This window comes from Gasterosteus aculeatus, chromosome 10 (genome assembly GCF_964276395.1).
Source record: "Gasterosteus aculeatus chromosome 10, fGasAcu3.hap1.1, whole genome shotgun sequence".
Lineage (NCBI taxonomy): Eukaryota > Metazoa > Chordata > Actinopteri > Perciformes > Gasterosteidae > Gasterosteus > Gasterosteus aculeatus.
In genome coordinates, this window is record NC_135697.1 from 5,259,430 (window position 1) to 5,273,593 (window position 14,164).

At 47.0% G+C, this 14,164-nt stretch overlaps 1 protein-coding gene across 6 annotated transcripts in view; it reads left to right on the plus strand.

Annotated features, from left to right (window-relative positions):
- epha10 (EPH receptor A10) overlaps positions 1-14,164 on the plus strand; it is a 111,655-nt gene that overhangs the window by 55,180 nt on the left and 42,311 nt on the right. For all 6 annotated transcript variants that reach the window (XM_078081188.1, XM_040188344.2, XM_078081189.1 and 3 more), the window contains one exon: positions 11,693-11,848. In XM_078081188.1, the coding sequence (XP_077937314.1) occupies positions 11,693-11,848 (156 nt within the window). The remainder of the gene's footprint in view (positions 1-11,692; positions 11,849-14,164) is intronic.

Consider the following 14,164-nt stretch of genomic DNA (forward strand, 5'->3'; position numbering starts at 1 on the left):
CTCCCAGCAATAGAGAGCTCCAAGTGTGGACGGTGCAAGGCAACAGGAAAGCAGGGATCGGGAGAGTGAGGAGAAAGCCCAACTGATGCAAAGGGGGGGGGGGGCTGTAGCTTCAGCGCTTCAGGGGAAGGACCAATCGATACGCTCGCACACACTCACTCCCACACAGCCGCGGAATAATGCTGCTAGTTTGTCCTGCCTTCTCCACCCCCAGTGAACTCTGTCATGCGCTCTCGCGCAACTTATTCTTGCAAATATCTTGCAAAAATGATTTATTTTTCCAAACCCTTTCATATTAGCTTGCGAGTCTCCTGAAGGACTTGTTTTTGTTTTGCTCAAAATTGACCCTTGAAAATGTGCTCTGGGAAAAACTCTGTCAAAGTTCACCTGGGCAGACTTTTGCTCTGACTTCCTACTTCAATAACTGTTTAGGTCAAAGGTGCAGCATCAATTAGTCTGGTTCCCCGGCACACGTTGGTAAGATAAAGCTACACTTCCACAAAGTGTTGTACAGTCTGCGCTCCAGTCGTGGCCAATGGCTGTTGTAACTTGACTGTTGGCCAGACTTTATTTTGGCTCCTTTCCCTCCCTCTGCCAGCAACGATGCTGCCAGAGAAGAGCATGGAGTCTCTTGGCTGCTGCATCTGAACCTTTCGAAGTCTGCGGTTTCAGACTGCAAGCTCAGAATCCTTCCAGGCATTGCGTGTTTCTGAGCATTTGTAGACCAGGAGAAACAGATTTGAAAAGCGAAAAACATTCACCTGGTAGCCATCAGGGGTGTTTCCTGTTAGTATTCACATAGTCAAATCTGATCAGTCTCGCCTTCTGTCGACTGACTGTCGAATCACCTTTTTTAGAAAAGTAGCAGAAACCATCAGAAATTGGTTGCGATGCACGGAACTATCGCCGGCTGTTGTTCCAGAATAACAAACACGGTTTGCACAGCGCACACTCACGCACAGACACTTGCCTTCTTGCTTCTCTTGGTTGTACACAGAACTTTTGGCCCCAATTACATTTTATACCCAGTGCAACAATCCACACACAGAAGGTAAATGGAGGGAGGGGGGAGACGAACCCCAGGGCAAGATGCTGCTCCCACAGATCCAGGTTCTGCCACTTCGTCTATTTTCACATGTTTGTGATTGGTATTATTAAGAGGCTGCTATTTAACAGCCCATTTCAACATTTTTAGATGCAGTCCAACCTGCGTCTGTACATCCCGATATTTTTGAAGAAAGTCAGCAGCCTGAAGAAAAGGCCCGGCGGAAAACTCCTTTCTTTCATAACCGTAGTTCTTCTGCCACCGCTGCGATCCGACTGTGAGATTGGAAAATCAAATCAGGCTCATTAGATTAAATCCTTGAATAGTTGACTATTTGCAGTCGCCGCGAGCAGCCATGATACAGAAACTCTCTTTATAATGAAGTGAAACTGAAGCAGCCAGGATCACTTTACCAGCTTAGCGATGTGGCTGCGCAGCAGGAGCGTGAAGCAGGCCGGTTAGACCAGAGTTCATGTTTGATTGTAAGCGGTGGCGACGTGGCTGTTTGGTCAGTGGATGTTATCATGTGACATTAATGCCTCGGAGTGACTGCCTTGTCAGAGGTCCGTCTGACAAGCCTTATGCTTGAAACTGAAGCCTGTGAAATGTAACCACCGGGGTATTGAGGATTTGTTGAACTTGATTAGAAGAAGCTAATGAGTCGGATCGTGTTTATCAGGGATCGCCCCTGAGGTTTCTGCACTGGCACAATGATACCACGAACCAAAACGTTACGTTTCAATTTGTGGACCAAAAAGGGAGCGATGCTTGAGGCTTTCTGATCGCACTCACGGCTGCACTGGTCAAACGTTAAGCCGCCCGTTTCTAAGTAAAAGCCGTCTCCGGCCACATGTTTGCCTGCTTTGCCAAACCGCTCCAAGCTGAGACTCATGGGACGCAGCGAGGCAGAACATCATGCGCTCCTCTACAGCTCACTATGTCCGATGCTCTCTACCAATAGCTCGCTGCGTCCGATGCTCTCTACCAATAGCTCGCTACGTCTGATGCTCTCTACCAATAGCTCGCTGCGTCCGATGCTCTCTACCAATAGCTCGCTGCGTCCGATGCTCTCTACCAATAGCTCGCTGCGTCCGATGCTCTCTACCAATAGCTCGCTGCGTCCGATGCTCTCTACCAATAGCTCGCTGCGTCCGATGCTCTCTACCAATAGCTCGCTGCGTCCGATGCTCTCTACCAATAGCTCGCTGCGTCCGATGCTCTCTACCAATAGCTCGCTGCGTCCGATGCTCTCTACCAATAGCTCGCTGCGTCCGATGCTCTCTACCAATAGCTCGCTGCGTCCGATGCTCTCTACCAATAGCTCGCTGCGTCCGATGCTCTCTACCAATAGCTCGCTGTGTCTGATGCTCTCTGCCAATAGCTCGCTGCGTCTGATGCTCTCTGCCCACTCCAGAAACCCCTGTGGTCTGGGATCTGCAGACGTGCGACCACACACAAAAGAATGTACACACACGGGAAACCCACACGCTCAATCTAATGCTTCTCGAGTGCCTTTACTGGATGACTCACTGTCTGGTTGGCTCTGTCTCCACATGCTGCAGCGTCTGGACCACAAATCCCGGCTAAGACCTCGGCGGAGTATTCCGAGAGTCGTGCGAGTATGAGCATGTACGCGTTCACACGCACCCCAGAAGAGAGATTTCACTCTTAGAACGAACCAACACAGTCATTCATAGATTCATATTGGAAATATAATCACTTATTTTTTGTGGATTTGGGCAGCAGTGTGGTGTGGAAAAGAGTGTGTTGTGACAGAAAAAATGCAGAGCGTTCTTAAAGTGTAAAAATTCCTAATGAAAACAAAGGTGTTGGACGGAGGCTGACGGATCTATTATTTTTTCACTTTGTGTTCATCTCGTCTTCTTACCCGCCCCCATCATTCTTCCCCCCTTCTTTATCCCTGCTTCCCTCCTTCCCTTAATTTCGTGACTTCTGTCCCCGACTCGACGTGAAGCCATCTTGCATGTCTTAATTAAACGGCTGCTTAGAAGGCGGGAGATATTGAGTGAACGAAGGGGGGCGGGATTGGTGGCGGCGATTAATGAAAGAAGAGTCCGTTAATTATACAACAAGGTCAGGGCCGCTTTACCTTCACAGCTTAATTGCGGCCCCTGATTGTGTTGCAGGGCTTCAATTTTAACAGCAGGCAGACCAAACTACAACTACATTGATTGTTGCTGTTTGTGTGTATTTAATTATCCAATTCAATACATTTAACATACAGAAATCATGTTATAGGAAAACAAAGGTCAATCTAAAAATTCTGTCCATTTTTGGCATTTCAGTGCGTTACAATCTAGCAGTTTGTTTTAATTATATTTGACGAAAGACATTTTGTTAAGTCTTTTTGGAAATAGAATCGGCAGTGCAAACATCTAGACAGATTTTCTTCTGTTCATTACTTTCTCAGAGAGACTCTGCTGCACAGCGGCTGATTTGCATTTCTTCGAGCCCTTTATTAGGCGAAGCATTTTCTCATTCTTGATTGCCGCCAAAAGCCCATGTACAGTCAACTGCGGTGATCATTTTCCTTTTGGATGCTGGGAGATCAAAAGCCTTTTTTAGTTCGCAGTCGGTCCGAGCCGAAAACAAAAAGCTGTGTGTTATCCATGTTTGTGTGGGCCTGTTTTGATTGTGGTCCTATAGCTTGGCCATTGAAACCCGAGGGAGGGGGTGGAGAATCGGCCCACCTCATCCGTCTTCTTGATGGACCAACTGTTCCTCATCACGCACACACACACACACACTCACGTGTCCACACACCGTCCAAACACATTTTAACTGTCGTATGCTCTGACCGTGACTCTCTCCCCCCCCCCACCCTACTCCAGTGAAGACACTTAATCAGCCTTATGGTCCAAGTGACCCCCCTACTGCTATGTCCATCCATCTCTGCAGCCGCTCGGCGTTTTAATAACTTTGGATCAGGACGCTGGATCTCAAATGTCGCGTGGAATGAGCGATGAGCAGGGATTAGGGCTTCCTTAGACGGTCTACTGGACACAGGACTTTACGGTGCAGAAACCATGCAAACCTGAACAGACATTAAGTTTTACAACCTGCAAAAGTGTGTGCCTGTAACATCTAAAATGAATAGTTACTGTGATGCTGATCAGTTGTTCAGAGGTTTAGCCAGATTAGGCGAAAAGAAAGACCCCTATTGCTATTTGGAACAAGCCTCCACAAACACCAGCACAAAATAAAAGTATCTTTAAATCCTCTGACATTCTCTTTAATATCTATATTAAACAAAATGCCTCCGGAAAGCAGAACCTACGTTGTTGTAGAATGCGACGTGTGAGACCTTGTGGCTTTGGTAACGCATACAGGTCAGGGGTCATGTGAGGGTCAGGCAGGTGAATCCAGTGAGTCATCCATTAATCGCCTCATTGTTTACCAGTGTGCTCATGACCGAGCAAAAAGAATTGTGTTAAATGCTCGCGGGGAGAAGAATTGACACCTATGATTTAACACAATGAATGGAGTCTGCATTAAATACTGTCGCGTTAGAGCGAGGTCATCGGTCACACTTTGCCGTACTTTGAAGGCCGATGGCAGTAATCACCACCATTCGGATGCTTTGAATACTCTCCACATTGTGAAAGTGGAACTAAATTATTTCCAGTCAAGACAACAAAACTACTTGATTATGAAAAAATTGTGGTTTGGGCTCAAATGATTTGACCCGACCTATGCAACCTGTTGTTAGGGAATTATGTAAGTAATGTAACAAAGTACGGTAATAAAGGTCTACGCCTACTTTTGGGTTAGGGTTATCAATGTTGGTGACGACGGCCACTTTGAACACATTCCAGCACGCATCCTATTCTTCAAACGTTCAAAATGTACCCCCCAAATATGAATTTGAGGCTAGTAGAACATGAGAAGCAACAGAATGGTACCTCCCATGGACAGCGTCCAGAAACACTTAGTAAGTTTCACACGGTATTGTTTATTATAAGGCCGCTGTATCGGAACGCATTACAATGTACAATTATAGCCGGATGGTTGTTTGCTCTCCATCGGCTGTCAGGAGACTAATGTTTACTACTAGAATTTGCACCTCTAATCCCTTCACTGTGCAGGCGCTTCTTCCATTCACACCATCGGCTCTGATAAGCTGAAAAGATGCACAGCGCCCTCGTATAGGCCGGGATGTACATAATTACTCAGCATAAGCACACAAAGATAAACACCTTCCGTCCCTCTAATAGGTGTGTCCTGCAGAGTTGAAGGCCTATCCGATTACCCTTGACCTCCTCTTGATGAGCATCTGGACAAGACACTAGATCCAACTGCTCGACAGTTCTCCATCACTCTACCACACACTCTCTCTCTCTCTCTCTCTCCCCGTCTCCCTCTGTCCTCCTCCTCCTCCTCCTCCTCGGCGCTGTACTTAAGGATACGCAGCGGCGCTCATCCATTTGTTCTCTTGGGAATGAAATTTATCAGGCCATTTTGTCTACATCTGGGTCACGGTCTTCATGAGTGGCTGATTCAGATGAGGCAAATGAGAATGGAACGTCGTTAGCGGTCGAGAAACATTCAAGTTCACATCGCCGATTTGAATAGCAGATTTTTAGTTTTTTTGTTGAATCAAAGGAAATCGGCTTGTCACGGCAGACTGCGGGCTGGAGATTATGCTGGAAAATTTCCATAACCAGATTAAATCTAGGCAGCACACACAAATAGGGGGTCTGTCTCCTTTTCTGTTTCCCCCTTAATGCGTCCACCAGTGAATGTGATGAGCTTCCAGTCGCATATATTATTAGCTGTTTAGGCAATGTAAGATCCAGGCGTACGTGTCACAGGGAATTATCATCTGACTCCAACAGAACCTTTTTTATTTTTATTCTCTGCCTCCGGGTTCTAGTTTTTATTTCGTACTCACACATACACACAAATTGACAACGCTTTTCCCAACTTGCAGTACAGACGTGCTGTCGACATTTTGTAGCATGAACATATTTCACCTAGTGAAGAATGACATTACAGATGGCAACTGCAAATGGGGCGAGATGTAAGTGTCTAACAGGCCGCTGTGTGTACAGTGTAACCTTCTGCAGCACTACAAATCAATGCTACCTCTTTTAATTCGCTCGGTTTGATGGAGGAATCGTGTTTTTTGGGAAAGTATGACAGGTGAGAAAGACCGTGTGTATAAACACATGCAAGTGCGCGCGTGCGTGCGCACACACACCCGCGCGCAGCATGTCAGTTCAAAAAGAGCAGAACATTGAATCTCGTTTCGTGAGCGCTCGACCTGAAATTGCCTGAAATTCACATGCAAACATGACTTTTGGCTGATGTGGTAATAATGGAGCGCTCCCTGCTTTCGCTCAAATGCATGCACACACACACACACACACACACACTATGTTACCCTCATAGAATCATGTGAATTGGTCTTCTGTTGCGAGCTGCTATCCATGCAGGGCAGGCTGGGCTGGTATAATAAGGGTTGACTGTGGCACTGTCCATCTGGGTGTGATGATGATGATGATGATGATGATGATGATGGGTATCAGTGGGACGTGAGGCCACCTTGCAAGGCTTGACAGATCCGCGCTTGATTTGTCTTTTAGGGCGTTTCACCATCTTCCTCCTAGAACTCTTCTCACTTGTTCCTCGCCTGTGGCCTTCCGCCAGAGAGCCGTGTCTTGTCGGTCCACTTTGGATTTTTGCAGGGTGTCTGTTTCCGCGAATACACAAGCACGATGTCTCGAGTGCGCAACCCAAATGCGTCCTGTGCCATGTCAGTAGGACGGGTATGCGTCGTCTGTGTGGTTAAGCTAAATGGAAGCCATCAGTCACCCACAGGAGGAAACAACGTGGCGCAGCAGCCAGGATGACTACAATCAACACTTTTGTTTCTATGAAGATGTTTGTTGCTGAGATTTTGGCCTCCTTTTGTGATACAACGGCAAACGTCTTTTTTTGTGTGAAGGATGTTATGAGTCAATAAAGAACGTGGCTTAGCGTAGTCTAGTCACTCCTAGTCAGCTGATGACATAAGTACACAAATATTCCTAAACGAATAAAATATATATATATAAATAAAATATAATAAAACATGTTTTACTCAGAGATAAGTTATTGGATGGACGGCCTCAGGCAATCATGGTGCCCAGAGAATGAACCAATAATTGGTTAATGACTAAATAAACCTAAGAGCCAATGATGTGTGCTGTATTTTAGTAGCTTTTAGTGGCTTGTCTGTCTGATGGCTGGTTCGTGTGCATGTGTTTGTCCTTCGGGCCCGTCTGCCCTTCTATATCTGATTTATAAAAAAAAACAGCCCAGACCTTGCACTTTGGTGCTGTGACGTAACTCAGCGCCTCTTTCTGTTCGTTCTGTGATGTAAGCCCTCCGTTGTCTGTGCTGTCTGAGTGTGCGATTGGGTGAGAAAGCCAAAAACTCAATCCGTGGGTACAACGATACCCTTAAACGATAAAGCGGAGCGTTGACCTGGATGCCGTGGATCAGAGCTTTCTCCCCAATTGCACTGTGAGGCAGCAGCCAGTCACCGGGTAGACTTGAAGGAGATCTTTTACCTTGAGCTGATAACAGGGATTTATGCTGTAATTCAAGGCCCGGCCGTATCTTCAAAGCAGCGAGATGAGCCGACAGGTTATGGCACCGCATGCGGCGCAGAAGGAAATTGTTGTCTTCAAAAGGCAGTTTCTTTTTCCCCATCAGTCACTCCGCCTTTAGCACTAGATAACCTAAGACTGATGTGATGAGGAGCTTAGACACATTTTTGTTGTGGTTGAATTACGTTGTTTTGAATGAAGCCCAGGAGGCGTCAATGAGAAACGATTTAACGGTTCAATATCTAACAAACAAACGGAATCAGAAAGTTTCTGATGTTGCAGATGCGCAGCACCAACCCTGCGGTTCCCCCTCAGGTAACCACGGTTACCTCTGTCAGCCCTGTCGTTCACACTGTCAGCAACATTAGCCTCAAATTGCTGGATTCTATGGAGACACAATAGTTATGCTTCTGATCTCGTATCTAGCACCTATGATGTCATACTATGTGTTTTTTGTCGATTGTGGTCCGAATCCGATCGTCTTGAAGCAAAAGCCCATTTTCTAGAACTGGGATTAAGCCGCGTCTGGATCCATTCGGTTCAATCCAATTTCAACTGGTCCAGTCAGACTCATCTCAGCCCCAAAATCTCATTTCACTCTCGTTTCAGTGTTTTATAACTTGACTCAACATGAAGCACTTCAACATACCAATCAAGCATTTTTCTCCAAACCGCCTACTCGTGTGTGTGTGTGGGGGGGGTGTATATAAGAGACCTTTAAACAGTTGGATGGTAATGAGAATTCATCTTGCGGATGTTAAAGCTGCCTACCAGCTGAAAGAATTAGCATCAGAATCAGCCACACAGAGGGCACTGATCTGAATTAAAGCTCTCTGAATTATTGATTTCCACCCACTGGGTTCACATCCCGTCTCCATTGCATCGCTTCATGCTGTCAACTCTTTTTCCAGCCTCTGCTCTTTCTCTGCTTTCTCTGCTACGGAACAAAACATGCAGAGTAAAACTGTACCCAGAAACCAATAGAGGTCTAAAGGTCATGTGTGTTTTTCTAAATGCAAAGGTTTTGCAAGCATATTTGTGTTTACTCTTTGAGTGTGTGTGTATGACGGAGCGGGTTAGGCGGCATGTGTAAATCTCCAAATCGAACCTCTTTTAGTGTTATTAATATTAATTAACGAGTGCTGTCAGGGAGGCGAAGAAACAATTCATTGCTCACATTTATTGTTTTAAGTGCTTTGTGATTTATTAATGGCCATGTTTAAGGTTAGGGCAAAGAAAAGGAAGGAAAAGTGAGGGAAGGGCAAACCATAAATGGATTCCTCTGCAAAGACAGAAGTCTATTAAAGTAATTTGTGAGCTCATTGAAATGCGGATTCCCTGGCCTTTTTTTGTCATTTTTATTCATTAGCTGGTAAAACTGTTGGCATATCTCATATAGTGTAATTTTGATCAGGAGCATTTTACATTTATTACTCTGATTAGATTCCATAGCAAGTCTCGTATTCCTCATTTCATCCTGCCACCACGTTGGATGACCTTAGTCTCGCTCGCCGTCGCTGCTTCCCACCGCGTTCCTCATCTGTATGCGCTGCAGGTCTCGACTGCTTATCTGTTTGCTGCCGGTGTCTGTCGAGCCAAAGGAGTCCTGCCCCCCCAGTTTGATGTCCACTCCTCGTACATTAAGTAGCCTTCTGTCTCTCACACACCACCCGTCTGTCTGTCTGTCGGTGTGTCTCTGCCTCTCTTAACTATCTCTCTCAGCAGCAGTCTCTCCCCCGCCTCCCCCCCCCCGTCCGTACCCTCCATAGCACTTGGCATGTTGCTGCATATCTACATTATTACACCTTGAAGAAATGTCTGTGTGTGTGCGCTGCCATGTTTCATTTAATCAAGGCTCCCTGTTGGCACATAGGACAAATTGATCAGTTGGTTTGCCAGCTGTCCTGGCAGATCTCTCCTTCTGTCTCTATTTCTCCAACCCCCCCCCCCCCCCTCCCCCCTCGTCCCCTCCCCTCTCACCTTCTCTCCCTTTCTCTCTGTGATGCTCACTCCTCCAAACGTACCTTGGCAATGAAATCGCTAAGATGGGATCAACAAATGATTGGAGTGGTTTCCCTTACAAGCGTCTTTTTTTCCCCCCCCTTCTGTTCTCCCGTCGGCAGGTGGCCGCCGGGCCGTTTTGACTGACGCGACCTTTTGGTGGCGCTGGCTGTCGCCGTGGCATCCAACGGTCTCAACGCCGCACACAGAGTGATGGGCAGGGTCCGCAGCCTGCTCCTTTTGTTATCTGAGCAGCACATATTGTCTTGATACACCCCTCTCCTCGGACACGCGTGTCCTCGGCGGGCCGGCTAGACGTGTGTCCACGCTGAATTAAAGCGATAAGGCGGCTACAGCCTGCTTTTAAGAATGATAGGGAGGGAATGTAGAATCCATTTCTGTCTTCATAGATCTATGCATGATTTAGAGGCTATTCACACTTGATGTCCTTGGCGTGTTGAGGGAAGGATAGTGGTGTGTGTGTGTGTGTGTGTTTTATGTGCCCATGCTTGGCTGTGCTTTGAGCTTAAAGCGAAAGGCTTTTCTCTGTGTAATGACAGACATTAGAAAGTCGATTACAAGGTTCTTCCAGCCTCGGATACCCAGACGTACACAGAGCGCACACGCTGCGAGTCAGGAGAGGCTGACGCGGCCTGCTAATCGATGTGTGATGGCAGGCCTGTAGTGCGCGTGCTCTGTAACGGAGACGGGATAACACAGGGCCCCCGAGTTATCATTATCCTCGCAGCCCGACGAACGTTAATAAGCCAACGGGAGCTTTGCTTGTGTCTTTGCGTGAGTGTAAGACACATCTGGGCTGCCTGCACACGGGCCGGTGCGTTTCCTCCCCACGCGTTGACTCCAGTGTGACACGTCGCCGGTAGTGGGTTATATCTGTCTCCACAAAACCCCACTCGCTGCTTAGCTGATGGTAAAATCACCGACTCACACTGTTCGACATCAGCGGACGATTCAGCTCGGTAGGATGGCTCACCGATATCACTCAGCCGACGGCCTCCGATAAATGTTCCTGATTGCTTCGGAGTGACGGCGTGTGGGATTTGGCGTAACCCAGTGCCGTGGTTTGCAGATTGCGATCAACTGAACACCAGTCCGCTCACTGCTCACTCTCCCAGGACTGAGGTAAAACGCCTCGGTAACGCCGTTTGACTTGATCGGGAGCCGTCCCTGACATTGACGAGGGAGATGGCGGCTAGCGGTAACCACAGTGTGGCGCTCTGTGGCCCTCAGTTATGCATTCAGTGTTGAGATTCACTTGTTTAAAGGGGTGCTGTCACTCATTTGGCGAACAACATAGATTGTCATCGCTAAGATGAGGAGAGAAAAGTCCAATGCAAAGCAGAGCAGTTTGTGCGGCGTATTCAGAGAAGAGCGAGCACACCAGAGCTGTTTAGAATGCAGTCTCAGAAGAGAGGAGGCCAGAGCGTCGGCTGCCTGATTTCACACCCATTATCACCTGCTACATTGGCGCGGCACGTGGAAAATGAAACTGTGTAGAAGGCGGGTGTAAAATAACCGTGTGGCACATTCTTTGATGGGCTTCTGTTTCTCTGTGTGCTGCACACATGAGGTCACGAGTGCGTATCTGCCCCGCCCACGTTGTCACGGTTCACAGCCCCCCCCTCTGCACGTGGATTAGTTGATGCTTTACAAAACTGGCGAAACGAATTAGTCGTGCCTGCATATTGTGTTTTTCAGATGACTTAACAGCCAAAATATCCACTTGTTTTTCCCCCTTAATCATACGTCCTCCTGGACTTGCTTTCCCTCCATTCATTCTTAATTTTCTCTCTCAAGAATTGAAAGTGAGATTTCTTTGCTTGGGCTTTGAAGTGCCGCCGTGTCCGATGTTGTGCTGCAGCTTTTGTGCCAAGAAATGAAAATGCAAGTTATATAAAAAAATGTCTTGGGTTTGGAATATCTATGGAAGCACCGAGGGACGGGTGGGAAAAAATATCTTGTGATCCTGTAGATATCTAATGTTTTCTGTTTCTGTGTGTTCTTTTACCAGCGTGTCCCCGGGGGTCCTACAAGATGTCCTCCAGGCAGCAGGAGTGTTTTCCCTGTCCTGCCAATAGTGTATCAGAGGAGGAAGGATCTGTGGTGTGTGTGTGTGAGGAGGACCACTTCAGAACCCCCCTGGACACACCCTCGGCCCCGTGCACAAGTAAGGAGATTATGTGTTTGTGTGTGGCTGCATCACTCACGCACTCAATGACAAATTTTTGCATTAAGCGAGAAATTTCATGTCTGTGAGCCAATCGTTATCGCGCCCACCCGTTCTGCCTCTCGTTTATCTGCCCTTGTCCTTAAAGACCACTTTAACCTCTTCCTTCAATCCGAATCCTTTTATACCCCCCCCCTCTTTTTTTCCCATTCCGTCGCCTCTTCGTCTGACCTGCACCCACTTTCTGTGTCCTCTGTCTCGCCATCTATCCTCATTATTTGACCTCTCCGACTCCCCCTCATTACCTCATTTCCATGTCTCCTCTCACCCAACCCTCACCTCTCCTTCTCCTTATATCCTCGTCTCTAATATTGCAACCAGTTCCAGTCCAAAAATCCATCCAGAAACCCGCCGGGTGTCGTCTTTCTTCGTCCCGGTATGAAACCAGAGACAAGATACGCGCCTTGTGCTGATCTATTGATGATGAAGTTGTGAGTTGGTCAAAGAGGTTTTTTTGTTTGTTTTTTCCAGCGACAAGCTCAAAGGATTTCCTTCCTCTCATTTTCCCTTAATTGCATCAGCAAACACAGAACATTTGCTGGCTCGTTTAATACGAGAGTTAAAGAGATTTATACCATTTAATTATTCTCAGGTTTTGCATATTTTAAGGGTGTCAGATTCTTCCCGTTCTAGTTTTACAATAGAGGAAACATCCGCATGATCATACATGTTATTTTATGTTTTTAGGTGGAACCCCAACCCCCCCCTCCTCCTGACCTGTGCCCACACATTAAGTGTCCATTGCAGCTATCTGTCTCCTAGCCTCGATCCCTATTAGCACCCTCCCATCCTTCACCTCCTCCTACCATCTCTCCTAACATTCAGTCCACGTTAGGTATTTGTCCAAAACATTAAGGACCCATTTTCAGCTATACATCCATTACCTTCCCTCCACCAGACCACCCTGTCTTCTTCCAACCCCCTTCACTCTTCCTTCTTGACCCTTGACCACGCTTTCCTCTCTCTCTCTCTCTCTCTCTCTCTCTCTCTCTCTCGGCTCTGCCGTCACTACTTGGCAGCTCATCACTCTTCGTACCGCCTCTTCCCATTTCCTTCAGTCTTTTTGTTTGTGCCCGTTATCAACCCATTCATCCTTCTGTCAATCGGAAACCTCGTCCCTCTGTCTTCAAGCGGAAAACTCTGCGATCTCATCCCCAGCCTCTTACCCTACCCCCCCACACCTTCTCATACCGAATGCTATTCTTCGCCAATAAAGATGCACTACAAGGCCGATAAGACAAAGAGCATGCAGGGTACAGCCCTATTGATTCCTGCATGCAGAGCAACCTATTGATATGGCTTGGTAATTAGATGGAGGAATAATGGGCTCCACGGCCTGTGAGCACTCACGGTAGTATTCGTGGGGGTCACAAGGTCTGTGCAGGTGACTTTGTGTACATTCACGCTCATATGTGTGTGTGGTCATACTGTCTTTTATAGTATCTGCAATGCAGGTGGTGTAATTACTGTATTGATCGCCAAGCTCTCTGATCCCATTGTGATAACATTTAGCGCAGCCTAATGACCACATTAATTACACTATTGATTCGCTAATTATGATCATCCCCAGATTTGGCTAATCCACTGCCACTGGTGAGCATGAAAAAAGAGAGAGGGAGACCGAGCTTGATGAGTCTAGAATTGAAAGAAAAAGGGAGGACTATGTTTGACAAGGTTTAATATGCATATGACTATCTGCAATTAATGACCGGTGCAATTTCATTATTTTCCTTTTACCATAAATGCCCTTGAAGCACCTAAATTTAGCTCTGGCTCAAAGAGATCCATGGATGCAGACTCTTCTTAGGCTTTTGTGTCAATATTCTAAATACAACATCAAGAGAAAGTTCTAATTTGATATGATTCAGTTTGTTGGAGCAGCAGTGGAGGGGGAGACAAAGGGTCATTTGAATGGACATGTGAACTCTGAAGACGGAGACAGATGGAGAGTGGAGGAGGGCAGGATACGGGAAAGAGAGAGGCTAAATAGTTTGGCCGGTCAGGTTTAAATAACTGCGACATGACAAAGTTGGTAGAGAGAAACTACAAGAGAAAGAGGGACCACGGGGCCGAGGAGGCACAAACGGCCCAGATGTGTCTCTATTTAATCTGCATGTACACACGCTGAATGCTCTCTGGGCTTCTGAAACTCTCCACGTGTCTGAGAGCAGGACGCATCTGCAGCATGGGACGAGGTTGACAGCACGCACACCTTCACTTATTCATTTCACGGCACAGGGACACGTAGAAAATGCA